An 18,315-nucleotide genomic window follows, 5' to 3' on the forward strand; every position below is an offset into this window, starting at 1 on the left:
AGCAATCAATGGAATTTAAATATAGTGTTTTCGGTTACAATATGATGTTTTTACAAATAGTTTTTTAAATTGAGAAACGTATGTGTCATCATTAACATTAGTATCATATTAACTAAAAAATAATTACGTAGTAACATCGGCAATATTAGTACAAATCATTCACCACAAAACAAACCAAATGGACAATATAATAAAAATTACGAAAAAAATAATATCCATTAAAATACCAAAGTAATAGTTAACGGAAATTATTCGTCTTATTCAGAAACATAAAGCTTAAAAATAACATAATTGGAAATTGATTTTGTTCGCTGAACGGATATATCTTTATTTCTCTAACTTTGGGGTGATCAGGTCCAACTTGACTACATCGTTTACTTGATCATTCCTAGGACTGTTTCGACGTTTAGTAGAAGAACTATCAACAGCATCAACATCATAAACATCTTGAAGGTTATGTTTGATGTTTTTGAACTTTGACCGATCTTGATCATTAACATCAAAATGATAATGATCTGGCATAAACTGTCGCCGATCACAGATTGTGACTCCTGTAAATAAGTAAAAAAAAATACTATAAAATTGGAAATAAAAGTTGTAGGATCGAATTTCGACCTAAACGAGTCGTTCGGAAGAGCTCAACTCCGTTTCAGAGGCGGAAACAAGGAAACGGATGCGTACACAGCTAGATTCACACTTTAAACCTCTTGTAGATTGATTTTACACTGTTTACATTCACAAGGAAAACCGGCAATACCTCGGTACCAGATCTGAAAACTGTTACAAATGAAATGAACATCAAGCCTATATATACTAGTCTAGGACCGCTTGTAATGACAGTGTACACAAAAGCGGTTCAAACAAAAACTGTAAAAGCGATCCATATTGATGCCGTAAAAGCGGTTCCATAAGTTGCCTTAAAAGGTAACTGACTTGAATACCAAATAAGCGATCCTCCATAATGTTGACTATCATGAACCTTTTTCTTCTAGTGAACTCTTGATTGGACCTTTCAAACTCACCATCTCATTGGACCTCCTAGTGGTGATGTCTCATTGGACCCTTATTTGGTCCAATCAACACAAATGGCCACCATTCACAATATTAAACCTTTGATTCTTTTGTCGTTTATAGCTTTGAATGTTTAGACATGTGATGATGTCACATGTGATGTCATCAAGATGATGTCACATGTGATGTCATGTCTGACCGGATCCGCAACGAGACCGAGACTCGATATTAAGACGAAGACGACAGATGACTGCACCAATAGACTCCTCCTCAGATGTTGACGAGTCTTAAGTGTCGAGTCTTCAACGACTTCAGTCTTTCTCACAGTGAAAGCATCCTCAACTTTTACTCTTCTCTTCTCATCATCATCAACAAACTCTCCACGCACAATCTCTACTCAGATGTCTTTAGACTCCCCCTTTCGATATGCTGGGATCGCAGTCTGGCATGTTGAAATCTCAAAGTCTTCAGGTATCAGAACCTGGTTTTCTAACACTTCGAAACCTGCACATCCTCTACCCAAAAATAAATCTTCCGATGATAACATGTAAAGATCTAATGATTCACTTGCAGACACTACACAAACAAAAATTGATTTTACAATTTGAAGAACCACTTGAAGATATATATCATTTTTGTTTTCAAAAACCAACACACTCTCCCAAACCATCTGTTCGTCATGTTTAGCACTCGGAATTTTGAAAATCAACTTTTCAATACCAGTTGTCGAAAATCTTTTTGACTTTTTCAAAAATTTATGCTAAAACACACTGAAAATCTTTTTGGATTTTTGACATATGAGAAATAAAATGTTGAAAAGAAATATTTACAAACAATATTTTTGTGAGATTGTGCAAGAGGATCATATCAGCTTATGAGACAAATCACCGTTAAGCTTCATTTCATTTTAAGTTCTAAACAATTTACCTAGATTGTCAGTATACTGATCCACTTAAATTTTCACACAAAGTTCAGCTGATCCGAGATACGATATTAATGTTTTAAGCACTTAAACTTATCCGTGTGTCCCACTACTTGAATATACTCTCCTATCCAGATCCCAATATTCAGTCTTACAGGTGAGTATACCACAGATGATATCTGTAAGGGGTTAGGTGCGAAACCGTGAGAGCTCAGGTCAGAACTTCCGTTCAGCAGAGAGATGACGGCTCGACTTTTGGTGGGTCCCCTTTAGAGGATCTTTTTTACAACAGTAATGACTATCAATTTTATTGTTTCATCGATTTGCTGAGGGCGGCGCTTTTTCAAGCATTTGCAGAAAGTATTATCCGGGGACTAGGTCAGTACTTCCATACAGCAGAAGTCCCGGGATAATACCCCAGATATCACTGAGTATAAAGACCTAGTATCTCAGAATAAGGGACCTTTCAAACAAGATTTCAGGGGTTACCTATATATCCAAGTTTGTGTTAACCCACAGAACAAGCAAGTTTGAAATTTAGGTTTATATCTCGTCACAGTTTATTAAATGTGCAAAAATCTACTGACACATCCACAGTAAGATTGTTTAACACTTTTAAACTTTCCAATTCTTTAGCATGTTGTGATAGTCCGCTGATGTACTATCATTTCCTCTTTTTCACAACAAACTCATTTTTGGATTTTATCATGTTTTTGTCTTTTTCAAATTTTCTAATGTTTTTGGATTTTCTGAAATTTTCTACTCCCCCTAAAATGCAAACACATTAACGAAAAATTGAAAACAAACTGTACAAAAACATGACAACCGATATCAAATTGCATCAATTTGCCATTCACTTGGCATAAACAATCAGAACTCCCCCTATCAACAAACTATTTTCTCATTTAGATTTCAAAACACTTAAGTTTGTTTTAATCAAAATGATTTTTCCGGAAAATAAGTTTGGTTGATTTTATCACTTGTAAGTATATCAATACTAAGTTTGGGGATGTGGTTCATCATCTTGTCTATCTTTTACCCATATGTAGTAAATCAAGTACAACTTAATGTCCCTGATTTACCATTTGCAATCAAGCAATCTCTAAACCAATTGTAAAAATAACCACTTGTAAAAGCACACAATACCACTTGTAGGAATGTTACGTCTACATCACCATTTTACCAATCAGGATGCCGATTCCTGCTTCGCACTTACCAACCTGGAAGCTCCGGCGTAGTCCTCTCACCTGTAAACATTCAAACACTATTCAAAATCTTTCAAACAAACTTTTCAAACACCAGAAAGATGCCGATTCCTGATCCACGATTACCAACTTGGGATCTCCGGCAAGTCCGGTGTTTTACTCAAACATAATGTCCACCCAAGCTTCACCAGCCTTGGGTGACTTTGGAACACATCTGTCCCACCAACATTTTGATTTATAAAATTCTTTAGCACCTTTTACCTTCTTATCAACCATCTTCCCAAAAATATGTTTGACTTTCCCGTTGAAAGCCGTATCAACATCAAATTCTCCTTTATCGGCGAAGAATTGATTTGAGATTTCAACCTTTCCAACTTTCTTCATCAAATTTTCTTTTGTCAATTTCGGAAAATTCTCATCGTTCACCACTTGAACGGAATTCACAATCTTTTTATCAACCAATGACTCCTCTGATTTTATGGAATCAGATTCATTGTCAGAATTACCCTCAGATTTAACAACCCATTTTTGTTTACTTAAATCACCTCTTCTTTTGTAAAACCTTTTTGAACTTTCTCCTTCCTCAGAAGTAGAATTTTCAAACTTTTTAACATTTTTCACAGGTTGTTCTTTCTTATCAACACAAGTTTTTCTCAAAACAGAGTTAGAAGAAACTCCCTGTTTTTGGTAGTTGGACTTGGGGCAATTCCATGCTATGTGCCCAACTTCTTGGCATTTGAAACAGGTTCTCCTATCAACTCTTTGAACATATTTTCTCACATTCTTCTTTACTTCAGCAAGAAACTCTTGATTCGACTGCTTCCAGAATGGTTTCTTCTGTTCATCCTCTGAACTTCCTCCTGAAACAAATTTTGTTTTTGGTTTATAAGTTTTCTGATTTTTATAATTTTCTGAAGAATTGAAACCAAGACCTTTCTTTTTTAGATTACCATTATGGTTTGATTTCTTTCGATAATCTGAACCATAACCGTAACCTTTTTTCTTGTTCAATCTCTGTTGAACTCTTGAAGTGTACTTTTTAGGTTTTTCAGCAAGATTTAAATCTTTTATTTCAGAAATATTAATTTATGTTAATTTGAAAACCTGTTTTATCATTTCAGTTTTGACACTTCTTATTGGAAATTCCTCATCAGAATATAATTTGTCTGAATCATTCAACGTATATGCTACTTTGATTGATTCGTCATTCAAATTAGATTGTGATAACAGGAATTCTTCATTGTAAACCCTCTTAACCGGTGAACTCGGACTTTTCTCAGACGAACTCGAACTATGTGACTTAGACTCCGACTTTGACTCTTCATCCATATCCAACACCTGATCGACAACTTTCTTAACTAACTCGGACTCATGATCAGTGTCAGACGCTGTGAATGTAACATCAATATTGTCTGGTAATTCATCAGTGATTTCAGACTTTAATTTGATGTTTAGAGCCTTGTCTACTTGTTCCTCGTTTGGTTTCCTGGGGGAATAACTCTCAAAGATAGGAGGCGGACATCTGTTATACTTGACACTTGGTTTCTTACCAGTATCCTCTTCTTTTCCTTTCTTCTTGAAAGCTTCAAGACCTGCGACAGTAGGATAAACCCGATCAATCAGATAATCACAAGTAGTGTAACTCAACAACAATCGGTTAATCCTTTCACTTTCTATTTTCTCAAGTTCCAACTCCTTCTTCAAGTTAGCACAATCTTCGATATAATCATTAATGACGCTTTGCTTTGTCACCAAAGTAGCACTCATCTTGTCATTTGATTTTTCAAATTCTGCATTTGCTCTTTTCAAACTGTCAACTGTCCTGTTCAATACGTCGTATGACTCTTTAACGTACTTCACATCTGACAGTAAATCTTCCTTCAATTTCTCCAACTCAGCAAACTTTTTGTCTTTCTCATCACATTCTTTGCAAGATTCGGAACATTTCTCGCAAGGCTTAGCAACTTCAATTACCTTTTCAACTATCTTTTCGACTTCGACAGTCTTCTTAACTTCTACAATTTTCTCGACTTCGACAATCTTTTCTATTTCGACAATCTTTTCTACTTCGACTATCTTTTCAACAATTTTCTCAACTTCCACGAGTTTCTCGACTTCGACAATTTTCTCAATCACTTTCTCTATTTCAACAATCTTTTCTGGTGCATTCTCAGCAGTTGCTTCATCTTTTGCTACTACAGCTTCAGTCTTCGATTTTTCAACAGCGAGTAGCTTTGCAGCCTCTAGCTCTCTCTGCAATCGAGCAATCTTCTTCTGATTCAGCATCTCAACTTTATCTGCATAGAAAAAATTAAAACTGTCAGGATCAATGCTTTTTCTACATTTGTTAAGATACTCTTCCTCATCATCCGTATCAACATCACTTCCAAGATCTGGAAATATTGGAATTCTTTTCTGACAATCTTCATTTTGATCCAAAATCCTGGTAACAAGTGCCACATTAGATTTAGTTTCACTAGGTATGTACTTGTCCCAGCTAAATCCCTTTGCAACAACCTCATCATTTTGATCAATTATCCCATAATAAGCTTTCCTATTGGCTTCTTCAATCATTCTCCCATGAGCAGTTTGCGGTTCCTTTTGTTGAGGTTTTTGATCGATTTGATGAAAGATCGATTTCTGATAATAATTGCTCTTTTCTTGACTTCCAGTTGACTCTTGGTTTTTACATTCTCGTTTAAAGTGACCTTTTCCTTTACATCGGAAACAAGTAACCTTAGACTTGTCAAAACCAAGTGGAGAAGTAGCCATTCCTCGAAACTCGTCTCTGCCCGTAATCTGGTGAAATTTTTCAGCTCTCCTACATGCACTGGCCAAGCACCACTTCACATCCATCAACTCAAGCTCTTCTGCATCGATTTGGTCGTAGTCTTCTTTTGTGAGCATCGGATTGCCAATCCTTCCGGCAATCAGACTTTCATACGACTCTAACATAGCGACAAGAGATGCCATGTGTTGCTTTGCCACTTCAGGAGAAAGAGGTTAACCATTCTGGATGTTCAGTGTCACATTGCACTGCAGATTTGAAGTATTTTGCTTTTGAGGACTAGGTGTGTTGATGTTAGGATCAAAGCTTGAGAATGATGAAGTAGATCCACCACTCTGAGTTGTAGTACTTGCATGAGGACTGGCAGAATCATCAGCACTGAATGCATTACTAATCTTTGGACTAAGATTGGGAGTGGTCTCAAACTTGTTTCCCCGATAATATAGACTGACATCTTGCTTTGCATTTGGATTTGTCATGATAGCTGTCTTTTGAATATCCAGCTCCTGCTCTTCGATTTTCTGAATAAACTGAGCCAAATTCATGTTCTCGGACTTTCTCATAAGTTTCACAACCATCAAATACGTTCCCCACTTATGCTGTGGTAACGCCTCTGCTAATTTATCAACCCACTCATCATCATCTTTCACTATATTCAACCTACCCATTTCCAACACCAAATGACAGTATCTATCAATAGTCTGCTTGGTTGTTTCATGATCAAATGCAGTAAACATGTCAAACGATTTCTTCAATAATGCCTTCTTGTTTTTGATCATATCAGCACTCCCTCTGAATTTCTGAATCAACGCTTCCCAAATGGATTTAGCTGTTCCGTTATGTTGAAGTAAGACGAAGATATCTTCTTTAACTGCTTGCTGAAGGATGCTGATCATCATCTTCTCACTAGTGTACTTCAACTTATCAGCTTCAGTAAAATCATCGAAACCCTTTACTAATCCACGCTCATTCTTTGGTTTATCGTAGTCTTTTATCAGTGAACACCAAGCATCGAATCTGTAGGCTTGAACCCAATTCTCAAATCGATTTCTCCATCCCTGAAAATCTTCAATGTATATGAGTTTCGGCGGTTTTTGATGAGTGCCCGTCTCATTCTCATTATACAACGCTTCAGCAGGAGTTACAGGGGCAACGGGTGTCGCGAACGCATTGTAGAACTCTTCAGCCATGTTTCAAAGCGCAGATGATGCTTCGGGAAAATACATGACAACACACAAACAAAAACACAATCAGTTTAAAGATTTATCAATTTATGGAAATAAAACTGGTACTCGAACTGGTGAAAATTTTGTGCGGACTGAAGGTTGACACACTGTGCGGACAGCTATGACCCAAATCTTTTTCAAACGACTTGACTCTTTGAAATTTTTGAACTTCAACCTGTACGGACTGATGAAAACCACAACTCAAACCACGCGACCTGAGTACACTGACGAACTGACAAGTTTGAATTCAACTAAACTGGACCTGTGAACTGAGATCAAATTCAAACCTTGTGAAGCACATGAACCAACAGCAACAATTACTTCATAATTTTTTTTTTTAAAATTGTTCTCATGTAAATCATAATTAGGATCAATTTTAAAAGAACCTGATTGGGCCAATGGACGGTGGTCAAGATGTTAGTGGGGCGGTGGGTAAACTAAAATTTATGGGCGGCACACCATATGGGCGGTGAAATTATGTCTAAAAATTTCGATTGGGCCGATTTTTATGATGGGTCGGTGCAACTAAAATTATGTTTCCTTTAAAAATCCGATTGGACCATATGTTGGGCCAATGATATCACTTTGATTTAAAAAAAACCTCTTTATCCTTTAAAGGTGGCAAAGTTGGACGGCACTACAAAAGTCAACAACAACTTTTATTGGGCGGTGATTTGATTCAATGTTTTATTACATGCATTTCAACACTTTTTATCACATGCAAACTACTGAATACTCCTCATTTAATATATGCATATCTCGATGAATATTTTCAAGCGGTTCACATTAAACAATGCATTATCATGTGAATGTGTATGTTTATAAGTGATATTTTAGTATCAAAAGTCACGAAAAGCAGACCAAATATCGATAAACCATTTGAGCGATCCTATGTGATGTAACAAAAAGCGAACCACGTTGTTGTCTCAAAAGCGGGCCAACAATTTTACGGTGATGCCATATGAGCGGTCCAGAAATGTCACAAAGAGCGGTTCACAACTGCCTCAAAAATCAAACAACATACCTATGATAAACATTTATATTTCCAACAGAATCAGAAAAGCATTGAACATTCAACTCAGACAAATCAGACTGCCAAAAATATACAAAAAGTCAGTAAATTTATCACAGCAAGTCTAATAGGATATTTAAAAGAAAAATATGATGTGGAAAATAAATACTAACCTCATTAATTTTCCATTTATGCTCCAGAGCGGAAAGTATGTCCTCATCAGAAGTTAACATTGAAATTCCATAGTTTTCTATATGGTTAGAAATGTTAAAACTGGAAATTTTGATTTGAAATGCAAACTTTTTGTAGATCAGCATATCAAACTTAGATGGAAGTGACTGAAAGGCACCTTCGGTGGAACTGTCAACCTATACAAAACTATGAAATTTAGTAAATATACATACATATTGTATAATAAATACTAATTGTACCTTTGAGTAAACATCAAGAAGTTCTTTGGAGGTTTTCTTAATAAGCTTAATCGCTTCATAATAAAACAACGTACAAGAAACAGTCCTAGTCGAATCCTGAACCCTTAGAGGAATCTTGTAACTGTTAGATGAGCAAAAGTACATAATTACAAACAAAAAAAAGGGTATAAAATTACTTTCTACAAATAAAATTAATTATAAAATATAAACAATACATATAAACTGGAACAACATCAACAGCATCATAATCAGGGTTCATACACTCAAAAGTCTTCTCATCCAAAACATCAAAACTGTCTTCATCTTTTTCAATCAATGTTGATTTCTCTTCAATTTGCTTCTTACAATGATTGCATGATAATTAGTACCAAGGCTTATCATTTGAAATTGCTATTACCAACAATGATAACCTTTTTCTCCTATTCAGCTGATATTATAATATTTAAGACAATACTATTATAAAAAAATACCGGAAGTAAACAAAAGTTAATAAACATATGCATTTTTTCAAAAGTGTACCTCATCAATTGAAGCAATAAAAGTGGTGAACACAAACTCTTCAGCATTAAGAAACTCATCTTCTGCATTGGATATCACTTGAGAGCATGACTGTTTACTGGAAGATGAGTTAGAAAACTCATTCTCAAGATACCTATAACAGTAGAATATTTTAAACAAACATATGCAATTTTAGATGGGAATCATTAAATAATAAATATGTACCTGTCTTTGAATTCTTTTATCTCATCCAGATCAGAATTTATGAAGACACGACTTGCTTCAAACATATTAGTAAGGCCAACTTTACCTGATTATAACGTCCATGTTTATTAAATGATAAAAAAACGATGAAATTATGTTCACATAATATAAGGAGGTACATATCGATACAGATATTTAATTCAAGCTTGTTGAACTAATTCACATAACTTAAATTAATACCTTGATAAATGTTTACTGTGCCAAAATGGACAAGAATAACAACATGAGCAGGGCGGTCTTTATCATTCATGTACTTTGACAAAGTGACTGCATAGTTTTCCCATAATGTAAGACCAATCTTCTGATCTCTGTATAATGAATATTTATAAAATTAACATCAAACATATACATTTATAAAGATATACAGATGCACATCTATATATGTATATATAAAGTCAATACTCGAGATCTTTGAGAGTTATGTTCATTAGTTTGGTTTTAGAGCCATCCTTCCTATTTGCATCTTCAATAGGATAAGAGACAACAACATAACCGATAAAATCTGTATAATACAAAAAAATTGTAAATACAAAGAACTGAATTTATTTAAAAGTTATAAGAAAATTGAAAAACAGTAAATACCTATTGGAGTATTAACTTCAACTTTTTTACTCAACACAGATTTAAAATCAGTGAAACGAAAAAAGTACCGAGGACCAGACCAGTTATCAGTTTTCAGAACAAAACTGAATGCATACAAAGATAGCTTCTGATCATTTCCAGTAACCTTAATCTTGGTTGTATCTTTGGCTAGTGATGGTTTATGAAACAATAAACAGTCATCAACAACCAAAAATTTAAGGAATCGTTTGAAAAGTTTATGTAAACAGCTACATTGAATGAACGAACCCTGAAATAGTAATTATATGTGATGCCTTTTAGATCATCAACATGGATAACCATGGTTAAAGAGGATTATAAATAAGAGTTAACAAAATTAAAAATTGTTACCTCCTCATCCATCAACAACATGTCAACTAGATAGATCTGGTCATCATAACCATTCATTTTTTTATTCCACAAGGATATGATCTTCGCCTTGATTGTGTAGTTCGTAGAGTGAGCATTAAGTGACCTGAACATAGTAATCTTATTGTTCTCCATTTCACTGTTAAATTAAGACAATGATAGGATCAGAAAGTTATGATGTTTTATATGATATTGAATATAAGAATTGAAAAAAGGGTAATGGTTGTACCTTAATAAGTAAACAGCAAAAGAAGAAGAATGACAAAGAATATCAGTGTAGAAACTTTTCGAGATGACATTTATATATATAGAATACAATAAGACTAAGTTATGGAATGATTAGAAGTTTTTTTTGGAAGTTATAAATCAGAATTAATATTTGTGGAAATTCTCAGAAAGAAATTTAGGTTACATTATTATTTCCTAATATATTAGTATTGATTAAAAATTTGAAATTATTCAAACAGAGTATACATTGTTAGTAAACGTAACAAACTAAACCCAAAAAAAAAAGGAATAATAATATTTATGTAGTAAGGATGAGTAAATGAAAAACGACTAAAATTTGAATTTTCAAATTATTACCTAAGCTTGTGACAAATTTCAACAAATGTGTACAACCAGATATTGACACATAGACCTCCATGCCCAATACATTAGACAATTCACAACCTACGTATTCTTCACCATGAAAAAAAAAACCATATGCAGATAAAAAACAAACTTGAACTAAATAATCTTGAAACAACAAATATGATCAATAAAAAATACCAAATAAAAAGTCAAGTTTCACCATAAAAACTTACATGTATTCATATCCAGCGTTGCTGAGCTTGAATCCGTCAATTGTATGCAAATGAAAACAAAATCACAAAATGAATTCAAAATTAAGGTACAGGATGATAACAATATACAAAAGAAACATAAAAATAATGAATAAAACACACATCAATAAGGACTCGAACCAGTATCAGAATAAAGTGAATCAAATGATTTAACATATGATTGTTAAATTCGGCAAGAGTTTCTGATGGAACAAAAAGGATCAACTTCTGTACCAAAACTATTACAAAAAGACCTATGTCTTGTACCAGAAATACAATTAGAAGACGAAATGCTTACAAAAACCATAAACCCTAGCTTTTCAAACACCCAAAATTCCTTAAATCTCTACTGTTTCATGTTATAAAACCACATAAAAAATAAGATTCAAACGATAAATCTCGTAAAACTAATACAAAAAGACTGATCTTTTGCACCAGAAATACAATAAAAAGACGAAATGTTTACCAAAAGCACAAACCTTAGCTTCTCAAAGCCCCAAAATTCCTTAAATCTCCACTGTTTCAAGTTATAAAACAGCAGAAAATCAGATTCAAACGATAAATCAAATAAAACTAATACAAGAAGACTGATGTTTTGTACCAGAAATACAATAAGAAGACGAAATGGTTACCAAAACCACAAACCCTAGCTTCTCAAATCACAAAAATTCCTTAAATCTCAACTATTTCCTATTATAAAACCACAAAACAATTAGAATCAAACAACAAATCTAGTAAAACCGTTTATTGAACATATTAGACAAACATAATTTTTGAATTAAGAGCTTGATGATGAAATATGATGATGAATAAGGGAAGAACGGCGTTCAAAATTCGCTATGGTTGAAAGACTACGGTAGAAAAGAATGAGAAGTTTCACAAATTAGGGTTTTTTAGATCCTTATATACCCGGGTCAAATCCATGCGGGTTTGGATAGAATACACGAATCCCGTGTAGATACATCACATTTCTCTAATTTTCCCGCCAAAAACTTTGTGAAGTTGCACAATATAGTGCCTCGTGTCCCACACTTTGTTTGTTTATTATATATATACAGATTTAATTTTATGTATTTATGTTGAATTAATTTTAAATTTAAATTTAAATTACATATTACACATTTAGAACTTCGCCGCCCTAGAAGAACTCTTTTGAAAATACAAAATAGAATATAAATTCTTGAATCTCTTGTACAACAGGAGTAGAGTATTGAAGTCGATTAATACTAAAACACCTGCCGAGCAAGTTTGATTGAGTTCGTCTTTTGTAAACATATTTGAAGTTTAACACAAATAACAAATAAAACAACACAATCACCTAAATGCAAGGCTTTTTAAACAGAGTTATGGAGGGTTATTTACACAAAGCTATGATTATGGAGTGTCACACCCCTATTTTCCACGTGTCACCGGTGGGCCCAGTAGGGGTATCGTGACGTAGTTGATATCGTCATAGTTATACAACACAATATTTAAATGCACAACGGAAGCAAAAAAGATAGTTTTATTTCAACCAAATAAAATTGTAATATCTAGTATCACAACAGTTGAAACAGATCCACAGGCGGATCAAAAGAAAAAGGAAACTTGTTCAACAGATTTAATTGCATCCAAGCTAAGGAGAGGCCAGCCTATTACGCGTAGTACCTGCACTTAACCTTTTTGGGAAAATACGTCAGTTTACACTTGTAAATACAATTTAACTGATCGTTTTGAAAAGGTTTAAAATTGATTTGAATGCACATGGCACAAAAGATTTTTATAACTTGGGATAATTATTTGAATATAAACTTGTAAAAGATTTACATGTTTCTTATGCGTTCAGTAGCCCAGGTCTATACCGGGTTAAAGATCAATAGACACACCACATGATATAATTCCGCAACGGTTTAACCCAAAACCGGCGGTTATACCTTAATATTCATGCAAAACGGGTGTACGCCTACACCCGCATGCTTAGGTCGTGGCCATTTCGTAAAATGATGCCAAGGATATCTGGGACATGGTCATTAACCCCCCAAAGGCTTTAAGCAAACAAAACAATTTTAACGGGTCATTTCGATGATTTAATCTACATTTGATTAAAGATTCAATGCCCGACCAAGCGGTATTTTATATACCGTACCCCAAGCCCGTATAGGGAAAATAAGTTAAAAGTATTTACCTGAGCAAGTATAGTCACAACAAGCAAGTGCAAATAGCTTTTACTGCGTCTCCTATTCTGGAACGAAGGTTTATAATAACCTATTAGAATCCTAACGGGTCTTTAATTTAGCCTAAGCTTAGACCGATTAGTTTTAAAGAAAGAATACGGTTTAAACACATGATTAAGTGAGGACCGTCTTAGAATGTGGTTTTGACCCGACAAGCTCGTATGTTTGTTTAATATGGGTAACTTAAACACATTCTGGATTTTGAGACAAAATGATATGGTTTGACCTGTTTCGGCTAATATGTGTAAACTAGTTACAAAAGCCGATCCGAACGCAAAAAGTGCGTAACGAGTAACCATAAGAGTCATATACAAGTCTCCTAAGTTAATATGCCTTAAATATGTTGTGACATCAGTAAGATGTCTTCTATTATGCCCAAAATGATTTTAAACTCAAACTATGCCCCGTAAGGGCATTTTGGTCATTTTAAAGGTTATAAAAGGGTTTAAATAATAACCTGAGTTACAGGTCTGATTAAATAAGTAAATATACTCATTTTAATAGGTTATAAAAGTAGGGTATCATTTATGTGTGAAATTTATTAATTTTAACCATTCTATGCACAGTAGGGGCATTTTGGTAATTTCACATAAGCCTAAAAGGTCAAAACTGGAAATCTGAGTTTAGGACTTTTGCCTACTGTTAAAATATAATAATTTACTGAGAAAATCAGTAGGCATCAACCCTTATATCTTTAAACTAGTTTTGATACATACTATGCGTTAAAAACGCTTAAAAGGCGATTTGGAGCCATTTCCGGGTTTTGTATAGAAAGCTGATATTTTTAATATTCCAGAAGGCTCAAAATAATTTATTTAACATATTGAATCAGTAGAAAAAGGTTTGGGGTCAATAGGATTTATAAAACTCATTTTATAGCTCAAAAGGGCAAAACGACAATAACCGAATTAAACTTAGAACTCTAAGTTATGCTCAGCCGAAAAATAAATAAAAATCTTTAAAAATACCAAAATATTATTTTATATCAGTAGGTAAAAAGTTTGATATTAAAATTTGGGTTTAGATAGGCTATATGCTAATTACGCCATTTAATTACTAAAAAGGCTTCTAATTACGCTAATGAGCATAACTCCAAATCTAGGCCTCAAACTGACATCAAATTTCGGGTACAAGTTTATAAATCAGTAGCAAATGTTCCTACTCTTTTACTTTTTCAAAAATCACATTTTTAAGGTGAAAAGGGCATAATAGTCAACATTTAGGCGATTAACTGAACTTGTATAATAATTGGACAACTAATGAACCAAGCCGTATAATCACAGAGGGTTATACTAAGATGTAATTAGGTCCAAAAGAAGCTCTAAGGCAATTCTAAACTTGGCTTAAACGGGTCAGAACTGAAAGTCAAAGTATAAGTCAAACTATGCGACTTTCGGTCCCAAACCGAGCCTAAACTGAAAATTGTCGGGTTGAACATGTTTAGACATGTTTTTATACTAACTACCAAGTTATATTAATGATAAAACAGGTTGTATGGATCCTACATTGCTAATTATGTATTTATTCGAACTAAAGCTTTCTGTTGACTTTTTGTAAATAGCTTTGACCCGACAATTGACATAGTTAGAGTGGGAATAAGAAAATACCCTTTTAAGGGTTTATTACCCACATAATTACCTACTTATAGGTATTTTTAATTCGAGATTTTACTGGATAATTATTGAGTAATCTCGAAGTCAAACCTTAATTACGATGGTTTGACTTTTATCTAATTAACTAAGCTAAACTGAATTAAAGAGGATTAAGGACACTTACAAGGGTCCTAAGTATGATTAGGGACTTTTACGAAAACTTGCTGAAGTCCACAAAAGCTCCAGAGCAATGCTTTAAATGACTTGAATGAGCAAGTGCCAAGTTCACAACTTGTTCTACTTATATAGTGAACCCCATTGCACAAGATCATGCCAAAATATCATCCCAGGTGTCCCTATGATGCCAAAACTAGTTGCAGGAGCCTCAGAATTCGAATACCACCTAAGTAAGGCGGTGGAACTGGCTGAACAGGCAGCTGTCCATTTTCTGCTGCCAGCGATAGGCTTACGGACTGTAAGCCTAGGTGGTTATGGTCCGTAACCGAACCTGGTCTTATGCGCCCAGATATGATTCTTGCGGACCGTAAGCCTGAACCCTTGCGGTCCGTATCCGGTGGTCTGAGGACAAAAAATTGTAAACTTTAAGGCTTGGACGATGCAACTTTGTAATGCTCAATTCCTAGGCCATTTTCATCAGATTGGGACCACTAATCAGGCTTTGCATGCCTTAGGAAGATGCACTACAAAAAAAAATGCCATTTAATGGCACACACTTTTAGTGACATTTCGATTTTGTGCCACTAATTTAACTTTTAATGGCACTTTATGTATGCCGCATTTGCTTAGTACACACGTTTAGTGACATTTAGTTTTTATGCCGCTAGTTTAGGTTTTTAATGGCACTTTAGCTATGCCACTAAGAATTTTAACAACTTTTTTCCTTATATTTTCACTTTTTAATGGCACTTTAGCTATGCCACAAAAATTTTTAACCTTTTTTTTATACTTTTACCTTTTAATGGCTTTTTAGCTATGCCATAAAAATTTTTAACCTTTTTTTATACTTTTACCTTTTAATGGCTTTTTAGCTATGCCACTAAAATGGTCTATGAAGAAATGCTAGCTTCCTGGTATAACAACTTTCCCATTGTCTTGGATCTTGTAAGCATTTTAGCCACAAAACCATTATTTGCTATAAGACATACATATCCCAATTTCTTCACCCTACAATTAATAAAATAAAGATATCTTTTGAAATTAACATAAATAGGTAAATTTAGAGTGATATTGAAAATTTTGATTTTGGAGCAATTTCGATTATGGAGAGAAAATTTGGAATGATATTGAATTGACCAAGGAATTTTGGGATGGAGGGAATATTATGAAATAAGGGAAAATTAACGAGTCCTTGAATTGATGAAATTTTATGAAGGGAAATGGAATAACTAATAGACAAATTAATATAAAAATCATTCAGTTTTAAGTAGGGGTGTACACAACCGAGTGGCTTGAGATCGGCTCAAGGAAAAGCTCGAAACGAGGCAAGTCTTATCGAGCCCGAGCCAAGCTTAATGTATATCAATAAAGATAAAATATAACAATTATTTGTAATTTGAACGGGCCTTAAGGTTTCAAAGAGAAAAGCAGTAAATAAAAATTCAAGCAAAATGGTAATTGCATTTACTCGGGATTGCTTGTTCTGAATGGCTGAGAAAAATGGTACGGTTCCTCCCTGATATTTTTCCCTAAAGTTTCCCGCTTGCAACAAAAATTTCTAAAATTCCCTCCCTGAAATTCCCCCAAACTAAAATTTATCGAGCAAACATCAAATTCATAGTCGACCTCCACCGTGAAAACCCTAAAACTGGTTAGAGGGTTCACATATATCGTCATCTTCAGATTGCATACACCTGGTATGATTTCGATTCAATGTTTATATGAACATGCCTAATTGATCTTTTCGCATGCTTTCTATTAATTATGTCGATACACATTTCTCCAAACCTGCAAACCCCATCGTTTAAACAAAATTTACCTCGAAACCCTAACAATTAGGGGTTCTTCGATCGAACCCTAACAATTGTTCTACTTGTGCTTCTTGCGTTGGGGATGTTCTCACTTCCGATTGGATCTGATGATGATGATGATTCTTCGTTTTATCTTCATGATCGCATCACGTTCAAGCGAAAACGGTTGCTTGTGTAAGTCGAATTTCTAAATTTGTGTGGATATAGGTTAAGTTTAGATTATTATGTGATTTAAGCAGGTAGGCATCGTATCTGCGTGATCGAATAGTGATTATGTTTATCTAGTTTTGTGATTGTATATCATCTTGTAATGTGAGTATTGATTATATTGTAAAGTGTAAACAGTTCTGAATCTAGGTTTTGTGTAGATTAGTATGTGTTTGAGATGTGGATGAAGGTGGATTTATGTGATGTGTTATCGTTTTGACTCTTTAACTTTGGTAGTGGCGTAGATTAGTATGATTTAAGCAGTTAGAGAGTTGCAACCTCATATTATATGAGACTTTTGTTAGAGAACTACAATTTTATATTATACGAGACATAAAATGCCTTATACCGGTGTGATTCAATGGTAGTTATGTTTATCTAATATCATGGTTGCATATTACTTTTTTATGTTCGAGCCGGGGGTCTCATTGGAAGCAGCCTCTCTATTCCTACGAGGTAGAGGTAAGGATGTCTACATCTTACCCTCCTCAGACCCTACCTTAGCTTTGCTATTGGTGGGATTTACTGAGTATGATGATGATGATATCTAGACGAGGAAACATCCCTAATTGATCTTGTCCTCGCTTCGTGGTTATATATCTAGGTTTATATGGGTCATACTAGTAATATGTTTGTATAAACATGAAATAGTCATTAATTGAACTGTGTACGGTGATTTGCGTTAAGGATATTTGAATTCATTATGTTGACCATGGTTTGTTACACATTGCATCGACTGTTCACACATGGCCTAACCGTCTAAGTTGTTCGTTTAAATTAGGGACCAGTTAAGGGTTGGAACCAGTTACTACTATAACCGGTTCGTCGATTTAATTAATAGAAAACGAGTAAACATTTTTAAGATGAGTAACAAATTTGTTATCATCATCTTGAATTTGTCACACTCACAAAGGAATTTCTTACGACACGACTCGATTTCTTCTTCTTCTTCTTCTTCAATAAATCTATGTTTCTGAGATCCTGTTATCCATCAATTTTACTATCTTGTTCAAGCCTGTTTTTCTTCTTTATTTTCCTTTATCTTGTTTCTTCAAGCCAATAATCCTCCACCCCCTACTCGTTTTCTTCTTTCTTGCGAACTCTCGTCCAGATCCCAATCCCTACCCCTTTTTTTTTGTTTTAATTCCTATATTTTCTTCTTTCT

The 18,315-nt window shown here is 34.3% G+C and overlaps 1 protein-coding gene across 1 annotated transcript; it reads right to left on the minus strand.

The window, feature by feature from the left end:
* Positions 1–327: 327 nt before the first annotated feature.
* Positions 328–10,461, minus strand: LOC110870399. Its single transcript, XM_022119583.1, has 13 exons — positions 10,309–10,461; positions 9,940–10,207; positions 9,760–9,859; positions 9,538–9,665; positions 9,319–9,403; positions 9,115–9,247; positions 8,993–9,022; positions 8,811–8,932; positions 8,596–8,716; positions 8,338–8,532; positions 8,177–8,244; positions 758–777; positions 328–551 (listed from the first exon to the last, which is right to left on the minus strand). Exons 1-13 carry the CDS (start codon positions 10,459–10,461, stop codon positions 328–330), a joined length of 1,647 nt encoding a protein of 548 aa, XP_021975275.1.
* Between the last annotated feature and the right edge of the window lie 7,854 nt (positions 10,462–18,315).

This window comes from Helianthus annuus, chromosome 8 (genome assembly GCF_002127325.2).
Source record: "Helianthus annuus cultivar XRQ/B chromosome 8, HanXRQr2.0-SUNRISE, whole genome shotgun sequence".
NCBI classification, from domain to species: Eukaryota; Viridiplantae; Streptophyta; class Magnoliopsida; order Asterales; family Asteraceae; genus Helianthus; species Helianthus annuus.